The sequence below is a fragment of the Medicago truncatula genome, chromosome 8 (genome assembly GCF_003473485.1).
Source record: "Medicago truncatula cultivar Jemalong A17 chromosome 8, MtrunA17r5.0-ANR, whole genome shotgun sequence".
In the NCBI taxonomy this organism is placed as follows: Eukaryota; Viridiplantae; Streptophyta; class Magnoliopsida; order Fabales; family Fabaceae; genus Medicago; species Medicago truncatula.
Genome location: NC_053049.1, coordinates 46,068,814 through 46,083,188, shown reverse-complemented (window position 1 = coordinate 46,083,188; position 14,375 = coordinate 46,068,814). Strand labels below are relative to the sequence as shown.

The 14,375-nt window shown below is 35.7% G+C and overlaps 4 protein-coding genes across 4 annotated transcripts; 1 reads left to right on the top strand and 3 right to left on the bottom strand.

Annotated features, from left to right (window-relative positions):
• Window positions 1–154: 154 nt before the first annotated feature.
• LOC120577590 (uncharacterized mitochondrial protein AtMg00810-like) lies at window positions 155–1,175 on the bottom strand. The gene is made up of 3 exons (XM_039829197.1): window positions 723–1,175; window positions 402–521; window positions 155–241 (listed from the first exon to the last, which is right to left on the bottom strand). The coding sequence occupies exons 1-3, from the start codon at window positions 1,173–1,175 to the stop codon at window positions 155–157; spliced, it is 660 nt and encodes a 219-aa protein (XP_039685131.1).
• A 1,725-nt stretch (window positions 1,176–2,900) lies between these two features.
• On the bottom strand, window positions 2,901–3,698 carry LOC112417445 (uncharacterized). Its single transcript, XM_024773140.2, has one exon. It carries the CDS (start codon window positions 3,696–3,698, stop codon window positions 2,901–2,903), a length of 798 nt encoding a protein of 265 aa, XP_024628908.2.
• Window positions 3,699–5,607: 1,909 nt separating this feature from the next.
• On the bottom strand, window positions 5,608–6,366 carry LOC25502181 (histone H3.3). Its single transcript, XM_013591738.3, has one exon. It carries the CDS (start codon window positions 6,248–6,250, stop codon window positions 5,840–5,842), a length of 411 nt encoding a protein of 136 aa, XP_013447192.1. The 5' UTR covers window positions 6,251–6,366; the 3' UTR covers window positions 5,608–5,839.
• Window positions 6,367–10,181: 3,815 nt separating this feature from the next.
• On the top strand, window positions 10,182–14,084 carry LOC25502180 (uncharacterized). Its single transcript, XM_024773857.2, has 7 exons — window positions 10,182–10,326; window positions 10,495–10,567; window positions 10,648–10,703; window positions 11,001–11,090; window positions 11,195–11,334; window positions 12,999–13,053; window positions 13,586–14,084. The coding sequence occupies exons 2-7, from the start codon at window positions 10,501–10,503 to the stop codon at window positions 13,799–13,801; spliced, it is 624 nt and encodes a 207-aa protein (XP_024629625.1). The 5' UTR covers window positions 10,182–10,326; window positions 10,495–10,500; the 3' UTR covers window positions 13,802–14,084.
• The last annotated feature ends 291 nt before the right edge of the window (window positions 14,085–14,375 follow it).

Here is a 14,375-nt window from a genome sequence, read left to right as displayed (position 1 = left end):
ACAAGTAAGTAACAACTATAACCCTTATTTCTTAAAACTTGTAACCAACTTGTAACAAACTTCAAAACAAACTAAAACAGAGTGTGATTAATCACTGATTGTGATTATCACTAAACTAAGCTTGAATTAAAAGAAACTAACATCCTCCCTTAATTCAAGTTTCCACTTCCTTCATTCTAATCAAGCTTCTGAGCTTGATGAACCTGTCAACCTTCAATGCCTTAGTGAATATGTCTGCAAGCTGCAGCTCAGTAGAGCAATGAACAATCTGTAGTGTTCACTTGCTCCCTCAAAAAATGGAACTTAGCTTATATGTGCTTGCTTCTCCCATACAAAATTGGATTTCTTGCTAAGCTTATAGCAGATTTGTTGTCCATGAACAATTCTATAGGTCTGCTAACCTCTATCTCCATCTCCTTGAGTATATTTTCAAGCCATATTGCCTGACATGCTGCCATACACCCTGCAATATACTCAGATTCACAGGTTGACAATGCCACAACTGGTTGCTTCTTAGCACACTATAAAATTAGAGCATTCATAAACTTGAATAGGTACCCTGAAGTGCTCTTTCTATCTTGTTTGTCTCCACACCAATCAGCATCAGAATATGCTATCAGCTCAATAGAATTTTCATTTAAGCACTTAGGAAATAAAATGTCATACTACAGTGTTCCTTAGATGTATCTCATCACTCTTTTGGCTGCTAGCAGGTGAGATACTCTTGGTTCACTCATGAATCTACTGATTATGCCAACTGCATATGCAATATCAGGCCTACTATTGCATAGATACCTCAGTGAACCAACTATTTGCTTGAACAATGTAGGATTCACACGTTCTTCATCTTCATTCATCATCAGTTTTACATTTGTCTCAGCTGGTGATGATGATGGATTGCAGTTCATCATATTGAACCTCTTCAATATGTCAGATGCATACTTCATTTGGTGCATCACCAATCCCTCTGCATCTTCAGTAAATTCCATGCCTGGAAAGTATGTCAATTTTCCTAAATCTGACATTTCAAACTCCCTTATCATTTGTGATTTGAATGCTTCTATCTCATTCATATCACTACCAGTTACTATCAAATCATCAACATAAAGACATATGAGTAGTTGATTACCTTCACTTCCTTTCTTCACATATACACCATATACCCAGACTTGCATTTGATAAATTCTTGTTGCACAAGAAAACTGTCAATTCTCTTGTTCCAAGCTCTTGGTGCTTGTTTCAATCCATAGAGAGCTTTGTGTAATCTATACACCATATTCTATTTCCCTTTGATTTTGAAACCTGGTGGATGTGTCACATACACTTCTTCATCTAAAGGACCATTTAGAAAAGCAGATTTTACATCCAAATGATGCATTGGCCAGTTCCTTCCACAAGCTATATCAACTATCAATCTCACAGTTTCCAATCTATCAACTGAAGCATATACTTCAAGGTAATCCATACCAGCCTTCTGCATGAATCCCCTAGCCACTAATCTTACTTTGTGCTTGACTACTTCACCATTTGGCTTCAGTTTCAACTTGAAAATCCACTTCACATCTATTGGTTTCTTACTAGCAGACAGTTCAGTCAGTTTCCATGTGTTATTTGTGTTGATTAAATTCAACTCTTCAATCATAGCATTCTTCCATACATATTCATTCAATGCTACTTCATAATTGATTGGTTCTGCATCTGCTAATAGTGCAAAATGAACAAATTCCATTCCCCTTCTTCATTAACTACATTATCTGAAATGACTTCATGTCGAGCTAATCTAGTTTAAGCAAATCTCTGTCTAACTGAAGTTCTAGTGACTTGATTCTCTTCAACATGCACTTCAGGTTGAACTTCAGGATCAAGTTGAACATCATTATCTTCAATTATTGTGAGAATTGTGTGACTGGAACTCTTCTCTTTCTTGGTCCAATCTCATGCTTCATTTTCAAAGATTTTTACATCTCTACTAATCACTATAGAGTGATTTAGAGGATGATATAATTTGTATGCACCTGTTTCATGATAGCCAACCAGTATCATAGGCTCACACTTATCCCCCAACTTTATTCTCTTTGCATCAGGGATATGCATATAGCATAATGAACCAAAAACTCTCAAGTGTTTTGCTGACTGCTTGCATCCTAACCAAATTTCTTCAGGAATTTGATTAAATTTCTTAGTGGGGCATCTGTTTAAGATGTATGATGCAGTTCTTACTACTTCTCCCCAAAATATATTAGGCATCTTCTTCGTCTTAAGCATACTTCTGGTCATGTCAAGCAGGCTTCTATTCATTCTTTCATCCAAACCATTGTGTTGTGGAGTATAAGGAACAGTGACTTCATGCACAATGTCATTGTCTTCTTAAAACTTCTCAAACACCTTTGAGGTATACTCACCACCACCATCAGTTCTTAAAATCTTAATGGATTTACCACTTTGCTTTTCCATTAAAATTTTAAACTTCTAGAACATATCAAATGTTTCACTTTTGGCCTTAATCAAATATAACCAGAGTTTTCTGCTGAACTCATCAACAAAGCTGATGAAGTATTTGTTGCCCCCTAATGAAGGAACCTCTAAAGGACCTCACACATATGAATATACAACATTAAGCAGCTCATTTGATCTACTTGTTGAACTTGAATTGAATGCACTTCTAGGTTGCTTGCCCAACAAGCAAGTGTCACAAACTATATTAGGTATCTCAATTTTAGGTACTCCCAGAATCATATCTTTATCAACTAATTGATTAAGACCTCTAAAATTGAGATGACCAAATCTATAATGCCATAACCAGCTATCTTCATCTTTTACCATAGCAGATAAACAGTTCAACTCTACAGCTTTCATATTGGTCTGAAAAGTTCTATTCTTTGCAAGAGGAGTTTTCAATACTAACATTTGATGTTTATCAAACAACTTAAGGTGTTGTCCTTCATGGTAACTGAGTATCCTTTCTGAATGAATTGACCAACACTCGGTAAATTGTACTGCATACCAGGAACATAGAGAACTTCTTCAATTATTGCCATTTTCCCATTCTTTCCTTCAATAGCAATATTCCTCATTCCTTCTGCAATTAAGACTTTATGATCTGCAAGCTCCACCTTTGTGTTTCTTCCAAGATCCACTTCTCTTAACCATGTCTTGGTTCCAGTCATATGATTAGAACAACCAATATCTAAGAACCAACTTTCTGAATTGCAGCTCTCATTACTAGTTGTTGTAACCATCATGAATAATGACTCAGAATATGAATCATCTTGTGCAATTTTGGCTTCCTCTTCATCATTCTTTGATTGCTTTCCTTTACCAGACCAACATTCAGAGGCATAATGTCCAAATTTCTCACATTTGAAACACTGAATCTTCTTATCAAATTTCTTCTTTTGATTAGAATTTCCTTCCTTTGAAGATTCACCTTTGTCAGATCCATTGTTCTTGTCTTTAGACCAGTTTCCTCCCTTAGAGTTTTTCTTCCCTTTCTTAAAGTTCTCCCTATCACAATCATCCTTCTTGATAGTTTGAACTTGCAGGGCTTGTTGAATTGATCTTTCACTGCTTCTTTCTGAAACCATCAATTCATGAGCTTCTAATGAACTCTGCAGCTCCTCAATCTTCAATGTCTTAACATCTTTTGATTCCTGAATTGCCACCACAATGAAATCAAACCTTGAAGATAGGGTCCTCATAATCTTCTAAACTATCTGTTGATCACTAATGGCTTCACTACAAGCCTTCATCTGATTCACAAGATTTATGAGTTTGGAAATGTATTTAGAGATCTCCTGATCATCTTCCATCTACATCAGCTCAAATTTCCTCCGTAGTGATTGAAGCTTAATCAACTTCACTTTATCATCACCTTCATGATACTTTGAAAGAATGTCCCATGCTTCCTTTGAACTAACTGTTTTTGAGATTCTTTCAAAGTTTCCTTCATCAAGACTTTGTTGAATCAAGAAAAGAGCCTTGCAATCTTTCTTCTTCAATTCCTTGTGTGCGTTCCTTTGCACATCAGTGGTATTCGCAGCTAATTCATCTACACCATTCTGCACAATTTCCAGCAAATCTTGTGCTTCAAACATATTCTTCATCACTGCACTCCATCTTTCACAATTGCGTGCTTCAAGAATTGGAAGACGTGTGTTGAAATTGCTGCTACCATTCATGGTGTCACCTTCAACGTTTCTTCCTTCAAATTGCGTGATTGAAGATCTTGATTACCCCTTAGAACGAAACCACAGTCTGATACGAATTTGTTAGCGCAGCAATGGAAACTTGAACAACAAGCAACTGAATCAGTTTTGATTTCTAGGGTTTATGTGAATGTGTGAGTTGTGAATTTGAGAGAATGAGAGAAGAGAAAGATTCTGAATTGATGAAAGTAAAAGTGTATATTGATACTCATGAAATCTGTACAATGAATGGGTTTATATACAAACGAATGTTATGTTACTTTAAGCACAAGTAAGTAACAACTATAACTCTTATTTCTTAAAACTTGTAACCAACTTGTAACAAACTAAAACAAAGTGTGATTAATCATTGATTGTGATTATCACTAAACTAAACTTGAATTAAAACAAACTAACAAGGACTGCGCCACAAGACACTAACCTACCATTGAGCGAGACCGCGCCGTTTGTGTTAAGCGCTAATGTTCCTACCTTATTGTCCATTGTACAATTAAATTACAGTTGTTATTTTGAATTTGCAGCGGTTGTAGCAGACTTATGGCTTGACACAATATTGTGAGCCATAGTCATCACCCGATGGTAGAGATGCCGACCTGACATATTGGTTTGTTGAAAAACCAGTTCATTCCTTCTTAACCATAAATTATCCAATGTCACACCAAAAATAATAGGCCAAGGAACCCCATTAAAGGCATCTAACTTATTAAGATTGAACATAGGCCACTCTTTCCATTTCATGTTCTCAAATAAACTCAGGTCTCCAAATGCTTGCAAATTAATCCGTAAATTCTTTACCCCACTACAATCTTTGAAAACATGAAAATGATCCTCGACATTATTACTACACACCGGACACACATCACTCACCACCATCCTTCGACGCCATCAATTGGCAATATTCAATGAGCACTCGTTGCTCATTTTCCAAAGAAAGCATTGGATTCTAAACAGACCCTTCCATCTCTAAACAAGCTTATATAACATATGTGCGATATTGGATAACCACGATCAGTTAACTTATCATACGCATATGCAAACGAAAAAGGAACAATCACTGATAAATTCCAAGCGAAAGTATCATCGCCATAACTAGGATGAGCCGGTAAAAATCTCTCCACATCCCTTCCCATTTGTATTCACAAAACTAACTACTGTTCTGGTTTTAATATCATTTTGCAATTTGATCTGTGGCATAAGAAATGAGATGCAGTGGTTGAGAACACCAAGGGTTCTACTAGAAAAATTACACATATGGTTGACTCGGTCAAAATCGACGTTTTGCAAAAGGGGGAAAATATGGGGTAGCTTTTGCCATTTTTTTTAATAGGAGGTCAAAATTGCAACTTTTGCAAACTTAGAGGGTAAAAAGTGAATTTAAGCCTAAAATATAATAAACAAGAAATTCAAATCAAATTTTTTTATTAATTTTGTTTTTTTGCAAATGTTTCAAATTGTAATTGAGTAATTCATCAATTACAAACGAAACTTGTTTACAAAAAACTAACCATTCAAAATGCTAAATATGAAAATTATAGTTTCAGAACTATACAGCTCATAAGAGAAAGACACTTAATTGATGATAAAACCCTAAATCATTAATCCAAAATACTACTACTACTACTACTAATCAGCCCCTAAGCACGTTCACCACGAATACGGCGTGCAAGTTGAATGTCCTTTGGCATAATTGTAACCCTCTTAGCATGAATTGCACACAAATTGGTATCCTCAAACAATCCAACCAGATAAGCTTCTGCTGCTTCCTGAAGTGCAAGAACAGCATGGCTCTGGAATCTGAGATCCGTCTTGAAATCTTGAGCAATTTCACGAACAAGACGTTGGAATGGAAGCTTACGGATCAAAAGATCAGTACTCTTCTGGTATTTACGGATCTCACGAAGTGCAACGGTACCAGGACGATAGCGATGAGGTTTCTTGACTCCACCGGTTGTAGGAGCAGATTTGCGAGCAGCCTTGGTGGCCAGTTGCTTCCTTGGAGCCTTGCCACCGGTGGATTTGCGAGCAGTTTGCTTAGTACGAGCCATTGAATTGGAGAAGCGAAAAAACGAAGAAGATTAGTAATTAGGTTTCGAAAACGAAGAAACTCTGATTATTAATTATGATTTGGGAACGAAGGAAGCGTGGTATATATATGCGAGGGATATGATCTGATTAGGTCGGTTTAATTGAGATGAGAGAGAGATCGCGGACTTTGTATGCTAAATCAACGGTAATGATGCTTTATTTAATTGGATTGTGATCCGTGTGCTTGTTTCTGATTGGTTAACTTGTGGACTTGCGGATTGCCAGCGTGGACTATTTGTGTTTCTTTTGGGAGCAGCTTTCTCGCATTTAGCCTGTGTCTAATTTTTCCCATGGATGGAAACTTGGTGATGTTTAGTGAATACGAACCAAAACAAATTGAGCAGCAACCATCAAATTGTCACTATAACATCTGAATTTAACAAAGTTACTAACACATCTTCAAATATATCCCTTGTTAGTAAATTTGTCGATCAATTTTACAAAAAAAATATATATTTAAGGGTCAAACTAACTGCTAGATACACGTTTAAAGATTAAAATGATTCATAAAAGAGATATTTAAGTTTATTTTTGTAATTTAATCTATATATTATAGGGGTTTGCTAGAACACATCCATTAGTTTTTATGTGGGAGTGTTTTAGCAAAGTTACACCTTAAAGTGTATTTAACCACTTTTTAGTTATTCACTTGCTAAAATACTCCTCCTAAAAAATAAGTGGGTGTATTCTAGCAATGCCTATAGGATTTGCTAGAACACCCCACTTGTTTTTTAGAAGGTGTGTTATAGCAAGATACACCTTAGGGTGTATTTATTAACTTTTTAGTTATAACTTGCTAAAACACTCCCACATAAAAACTAGCGGGTGCGTTCTAGCAAATCTCTATATTATATTATTATATATAAAGAAAACTACCACTTTCAATATTTTTTAGTTGAATTTTTCTTTTCAAAAATACCATCAATTTTCAATACAAATAACACATGTAACAAATAAATAAAAATAAATTTAAATATTAAAACAAATATAACAAACGCAATATGAATATTTTTGTTTTTTGTTTTTTTACCTTATCATTTAAAAAGTGTAATAAACTAGATGAATATATTTATACTTACTTTTTCATTATCTCAATTATACCCTTAAACAACTTTTTCTATAATAAAGATTGTTGTGGGTGTCATTAAAAAAATATTTAGATTATATTTTTTTGTTATATTGTTGGTGTCAATTGAAACAAATAAGAGTTTTTCTAATTACACCCTGTTTAATCCTGGTTGCATCCCAAAATGACAAAATTATCCTTCCATAAAATTTAATTTTCAAAAAGCATCTTACTTTTTTCTTGGTTACACCCTAAAATCCCTCTTCAGTTTAAGTAGGTTATGTCAACTGAGTTTAAATGTACATTTAAAAGTTCAACATTGTTCAATGATTTTACGTGATCTCAGTTTAAGTATGTATATGTAAACTTATTTTAAGTAGGTCATGTAAACTAAGTTTAAGTGTACATACTTAAACTCAGTTTAAGTAGGTAATGTAAATCGTGTTTAAATGTATATTTAAAAGTTCAACCTTGTTCAATGATTCTACGTAATCTCAGTTTAAGTATGTATATGTAAACTTATTTTAAGTAAATCATGTAAACTAAGTTTAAGTGTACATACTTAAACTGAGTTTAAGTAGATCATGTAAACTTAGTTTAAGTAGCTCATGTAAACTGAGTTTTAGTATACATACTTAAACTCAGTTTAAGTAGGTCATGTAAACTCAGTTTAAGTAGGTTATGTAAACTGAGTTTAAGTGTACATCTAAAAGTTCAATATTGTTCAATGATTATACGTAATATCAATTTAAGTATGTACATGAAAACATAGTTTAAGTAGGTCATGTAAACTGAGTTTAAGTGTACATACTTAAACTCAGTTTAAGTAGATCATGTAAACTTAGTTTAAGTAGCTCATGTAAACTGAGTTTTAGTATACATACTTAAACTGAATTTAAGTTAACCTCAACAATGTAAAACTGAAACTGTCGTACAGTGCAGTTGAACAAGAACAAGAAAATTGAAACCAGCGTTATTGAAAAAGAAGAAAAAATTCACTTATTTATATGCAATCGAGTATGAATGAAAGATGTTTTGATTCACTCTTTAATCTTTCATAGAAATTAATTGAACATCATGATTGTTTGATCGTTGATGGGTGAAAGAGAGTGGAATTTTAGAGTGACAACGAAAGAAATCAAGATTTTCAAAAAATTTATATAAAAGGACAATTTTGGTATTATCAAAAAAATTAAAAAAAAATTGGGTGTAACCAGAAATATATAGGGTGTGAATAGAAAAACTCAACAAATAATCATGGTTGATTTGGTTTGTTATAATTTGAAACCAACAAACATTTATATTTTTAGTTTTTATCAAAATTAAAATTTCATTAAAAAACACCGTTCATAATTTTCAAACGTCAGCGTAATAAAAAGAACAGAAAGACGGACACGTTTTTCGCTAGTTATATACATTATAGATACCTCATCAGGTGGTCAATATCTCAATGATGAAGATAAAAAAACTGACTTTCTCTCACTAAAACTAAACTCTCTGACCTCTCTCTAAAAATCCATCTAAACCGCCTTCCATTTATATACAAAGCTTCTACTTTCAAGATGTAGGTGATGTTGGTGGTGGTGTGACTGTGGGTTTACCATCCACACCGCCTCTCTTCCTGTTTTTCTCGGCGGCGGTTTGTCGGAAAAATGGGTTTCTCTCGGCCTCTAGTCTGTGACTTTGTGCTTGGAGTTCTGAAGATGCGCTTGTCGTCGCGGGTCTTTTTTTGTTGGCCTTCGATGTGCTATGTGTTGTTGCTCAGATCCGGCTTCTTTATGTTCTTTCTGCAGGTTTGGGGTTTGTCGTTGTTTCGACCTTCCTCAATGATGGTTCAGATCGTCGCTGCCTTGTCCTTGTACTGTTGCGGCGTCGCTGAGATTTTTGCTGTTTCGCCGACTGTTTTGTTTTCGTGGTTGTCCTATGCTGCCGGTTTTGTTGTTAGCTGGATCTATGTTTTTCTACTGTTTTTTTTTTCTGTTCGTGCTTTGTTTGTTTTAGGTGATGTGCTTATGTGCTTATGTTCGTTTGTCCCGGTGCTTGGTCCTGGTTGTTCCGTTTTTGGCGGCTGCAGGTGTGGTGACTTTCCTCCACGATTAATCCTCCTTCGTCGTGCTCCCGGATCGTTCGTCGTCATTTGGATCGTGGTGGTTGTGTTTGTTCTTGCAGGTGGCTGTGGTGGGCGCCGGTGGGCGTGTAGCATCGTGTGTTCGTTTTGTGTCTTCCTTGTGTGTGTACAACAAAGATTGGGGAGGGTTGCAGATCTGATCCTTTTTTGCAGTGGTTGAGGTTCATAAAACCCAAAAGGGTCTGGTTCGTTTAACCCGATAGGGTATGGTTTTTGACGTATTGAACTCATCCCTCGATCTGAGTTTTTACGCGTTGTTTGCTCGAAAGAGCATTTTATGCCTGCTGTTGATTCAGGGGGTTGTTGGGACTTGGATTGGTTTAAACTCTAACTGTTCTATGCGGATGTCCAATTTTCACGTTTTTTTGTAACCTGGTTTCGCGTCTGTATGCGGGTTCGCTGAGTTGCGCCATTGACTAGTGTATTTTTGTTAGGATAGATTAGAGTTGTACCACTTGAACTGTTTTTTTTTTTTTTACGATGTATTCCCGTTTGAGTTTTCCTGGATCAGATCCAATGCTCCCCTCAGTCTTTGTACCTGTTTGTTTTATTTATTATATTTTCTCTTTGCCTTAAAAAAAAAAAAAAAGACACCTCATCATGAGCACTAACAATTATCTATAAACCCCTAAAAAAAAATAGATATTACAACTATTAGTTTTTTTTTGTTTTTTTGTTGAAAGGGATAGTTAGATATTTTGCGTGTATTTAACGCGTATAAAATACTTTATAAACATTCACTTCACTTTACTGTGTGCTTCTTTCTTCTTCGCCAAGTCCAATCCAATACGCACCGTAACACTACCAGTCGATTCGATTTAATTCCATTCGATTTCCCAACTGTAAGCTTTCTCTCATTTTTTTATTCATCCCTTTCTCTCTATGCTTATTTTACTCACCCTCACGTTTTATCGTATGCGTTCTTTCAAACCCTAGAACATAATCTTTTAATTAATTAATATAATATATCTATACTTTTAATTGAAATCACGTTTATGCCTTTATTTCAGAAGAAGATGGTAGCTAAACCACTTACCACTGAATTTGTTGCTCTTACAGAGAAGAAGATGGACATGACACTAGGTCTGTTTTTTTTACTTCACACATATAATACCTTTATCTATAAAGACCCTTTTTGATATATTTTATGTTGGTGTTCACAGATGATATAATCAAAATGTCTAAAGACCCTAAAACTATGAAGCCAACAAGGGTTTTGGTAAGTGTTTTCCTTTGGAACATTATTCTGCTTATTTTTCTCTTAGCCTGATATTCATGGTATTTAATAGTATGAGGCACATGCATCTCTAGGATTAGGCGTGTTGCAGTGTCCGACAATCATACGATACTCGTATCGTATAAGACAAGTGACCAAAATAATAACTATCCAATTTTTTTAATTTTTTTTTTAATGGAATAGTTGTTATTTTGATTGGTATCCTGCGTTGTGTCTGTGTCACAGTCCGTGTTTCATAATAGTTATTATTTTCCTTGATTCTTATGTATGTTTGTGCAGAATAAAAGCAAAAAGTTTTCAAACACTCTTGCACAAGATAAGTCTTTGAAAGCGCGGCGTTACATGGAGTCGAGATCTTCTCTTAGACAAGTATGTATATGAAACACAGTCATTTTAAGTTTGCATTATGTTTTTTTTATGTGTACGTTTTAATATTTCCAATATGAACTTGTTTATATATACGTGGTGATCAGGGAGTTCTTGCAAATAGAAGGTCGAATTTTCAGGGAAACCAATTTCCCTTTGCAACCGAGGTTGCACGAAAAGCTGTTACTGCTCCTCTGCACTATGGAGCTGCTAATCGTAATCAGATGGCTAACTGGAATAAAACAAGGTATTATGTTTTTCTTTTATTGTTATATGCGTGGGTGTTAGGAACCAGAACATAAGAGAAAGTTGGGGCTGAACTGAACGTTTTAAGTTTGAATGATGTGGTTGAGATCCGTGGCTGAACTATATTTGTAAATTGATGCATCATTGCAGGTAACCCATGACCCATCAATGATATTGATGACATCATAAATGTGCCTCCCATATATAAGATTTTTTCCTCTACAAAAGGAATCAGTTTGATATTATGAATGTATTGAGACCCAGTCACATGTTAATGGAATTATGAAGTGCTTGTATTATTATATCACAGTAACAATATTCGGCATACATCATGGTTTGAGTGGGTTGATGTCTAATGTACTATGGAGTATGGATGTTCAACCTACATAAGTGGAGTGATGTTGCTTGAGCAGACTGGTGATGCAAAGGGATTGCTAGGTAGAAGAAACATGTTTTGTCAGAAGCATGTTGCTAGGAATGATAGCTTAAGATTCTTCTTCCCAATGCATCTGATTCCCGTTATGAGGGGGGCTGTAACCATTCAAGGGCGATCATAAATCTGACTTGAGGGGGGAGCATCACCTATCAGACGTTAAATGACCAACTTTAGTATGACAAAAATGTAGTCCTAGAACCTGGATGGTGCACAATAATTTTTATACTACATAATCAAGTGAAGTTTAAAACGTTGGGGGGCCAAGACACTATCGTTTCCCTAACTCCACCTTGGTACCATTAGACATGCACAAAAAGTCAGGGTGATATCGCTACTCTTATTTAGTGGTTGGTTTGTATATTGAGAGACAACTCTGCAGTCGTTCAGTTTGTATTGTAGCTACTAACTAAGAACCTTTCATCGTCAGCCTTTGTCAGTTCAAAGGGATAAAGCTCACATTATCATTACACATGTGTATAGTTAGTCGGTCTCCTTATTTTAGACTCATTTTCTCATTATGAGTTGCAAGGCCATGACTATTGTTGGTTATATTTTCCATTAACCTTGTCCTTTTCATACATTTTGTTACTGGCAATCAAGCAAGTCAGGTGATCTATTTCTGTGTCTGACAAACATTGCAATGGCAAGATGTTGCTCTTTAAACATCTGTTTCAATGCGAGCTCTTTTTAGAACTATACAAGGTGCATGTGGGTAAATGGTGCCGTAGTTACCAAGCCTGCGGCAATATAGCAAATATGGTTCTTATGAAGAAGTCATATTGGAACCTTTACAGGCTTTTCAATTGGTTACAGTCTTTTCAATTGGTCTACTTAATTGGCAACCTCCGCAGTATACTAAGTTTCATATAAGTTGGGACAGATGTGGTATGTGCTAAGCGTCGTACAAGTTATTGGACACTGATCGCACAAACTCCTGTTCTTGTTGCAGATGCGAGATTTCTGGGGAAATTTCGAAGTTGTTCCCAAAGTTGATCTTCAAATATGTGATCTCTGTCGTTAAATTATTTCTTCTTTCTTTTTATATGGCATATATAGAATAAGATATCAGCATTTTTCCAAGTGAGGTGTAGTGGGCAGTGTCTATACTTTTCTACTAAAAACTATCATTGGTACTGAGCATGTCAAATGCTAGTCAATGCTCTTGGGAATATCTGGAACATATATCTTGTTTCTGCTCTTCAATTATTCTATTTTCTATCTGGCTGCAGGTTCCATGTCCATGCAAATCAGAGAAGGGTAGCTGGTGGAGGTTTTTCTGCTAAGGTGTGGCAATTTTCTTTACTGCTCATGTGTCTGTTGTCTAGCTCCGTATGTTGCATTTGTTATTAGTGGGAACTTAAACTGAAAAAAGAAAAGAAAAAAACCATAGAGGCTAAACTTTAATGTAAAGTATTTTACAGGACTAAACATACATTTAACCCCGATTGTAACATCTTAATGGAAAGAGTACTTTCAGTGAATACAACCGATACTAGGTGAAGGTTACTTTAAGGTGTCTGTCTCCGTGCTTAGCAATTTTGAATTGAATTGGGTTTATAACATGTGTAACCATGATGATGCCCTCATTTGTTTTGTAAGGTTGCAAGAGCTTGAAGGTATAAGGAAGGTGTTTTGAAGGATTAGTAGAGTCACCATTTACGTTTATGGTGATTAGGTCAAACTTATTATCATCAGAAATTAGAAAAGAATTGGTTGTGGAGCTGAATTGAAGTGTCTTCTTTTAATATTCATAGTCATAAGATTAAGATTATTGATGTGCAAAGCTTCATTTTTTTTTGTGAATTTTTTGTCACAGCCACTGCCTCCCCCTCAGCAGCAGCAACATCGTCGTCATCAGCAGCAGCTGGGTGACAATATAAAGCCAAACCAAAGGTCTCAGACATTAGATTCACTGTTTGCAAACATGAAGGAGCAAAGAATGAAAGCTGTCTCAAGGCAGAACAATGTTGTGGAGAACAATGGAGCTGGTAACCGGAGGCCTCCATGGGGAAGAGGTCGATATGGCAACTGACAAGTGTGTTCGAATGATAATTTCGTGGTGTCACTTTCAGAATAGTAGTATGCTTGGCCTGCTGCAACACCAGTTCTTGGTCGATTCAAATCTAACCGAGATTTCCATTTCTAGCACAGGCTAGCTGTATTTTAATGCATGGAAACTCTTTACCTTTATCATTTGAACTTAGTATACTTTTTTATTCATCTGGCTTTCATTGTATAGTTGTTTTGCTCGGTGGCATTTGCTTCTACTCCTGGTAAATGTTTGTGGTCAAGGTTATGCTGCAATATACTTGTTATACTATGTGTACAAGAAGAAAATCAGTGTAGTAGTCTTCGAGATCTCTCAACATTCTCAAATGAGAGCAGATCAGACAGAAAGAAATGATCTGATACAGAAATCAACCGACCAAGCACAAATCAACAATGGTTGTTCTCTGCTTGTTGCTAAGGTGCTGCAACCATGGAGATTTGATCCTTGCTAAGGGTCTGTTTGGTTCAGTGCATCTGTTTGGTTAAGTCGAGACGAGAGGAGGGATTATAACGAAGAGGAGAAAATATATTTCACTAACATATGTTCGGTTCAAACT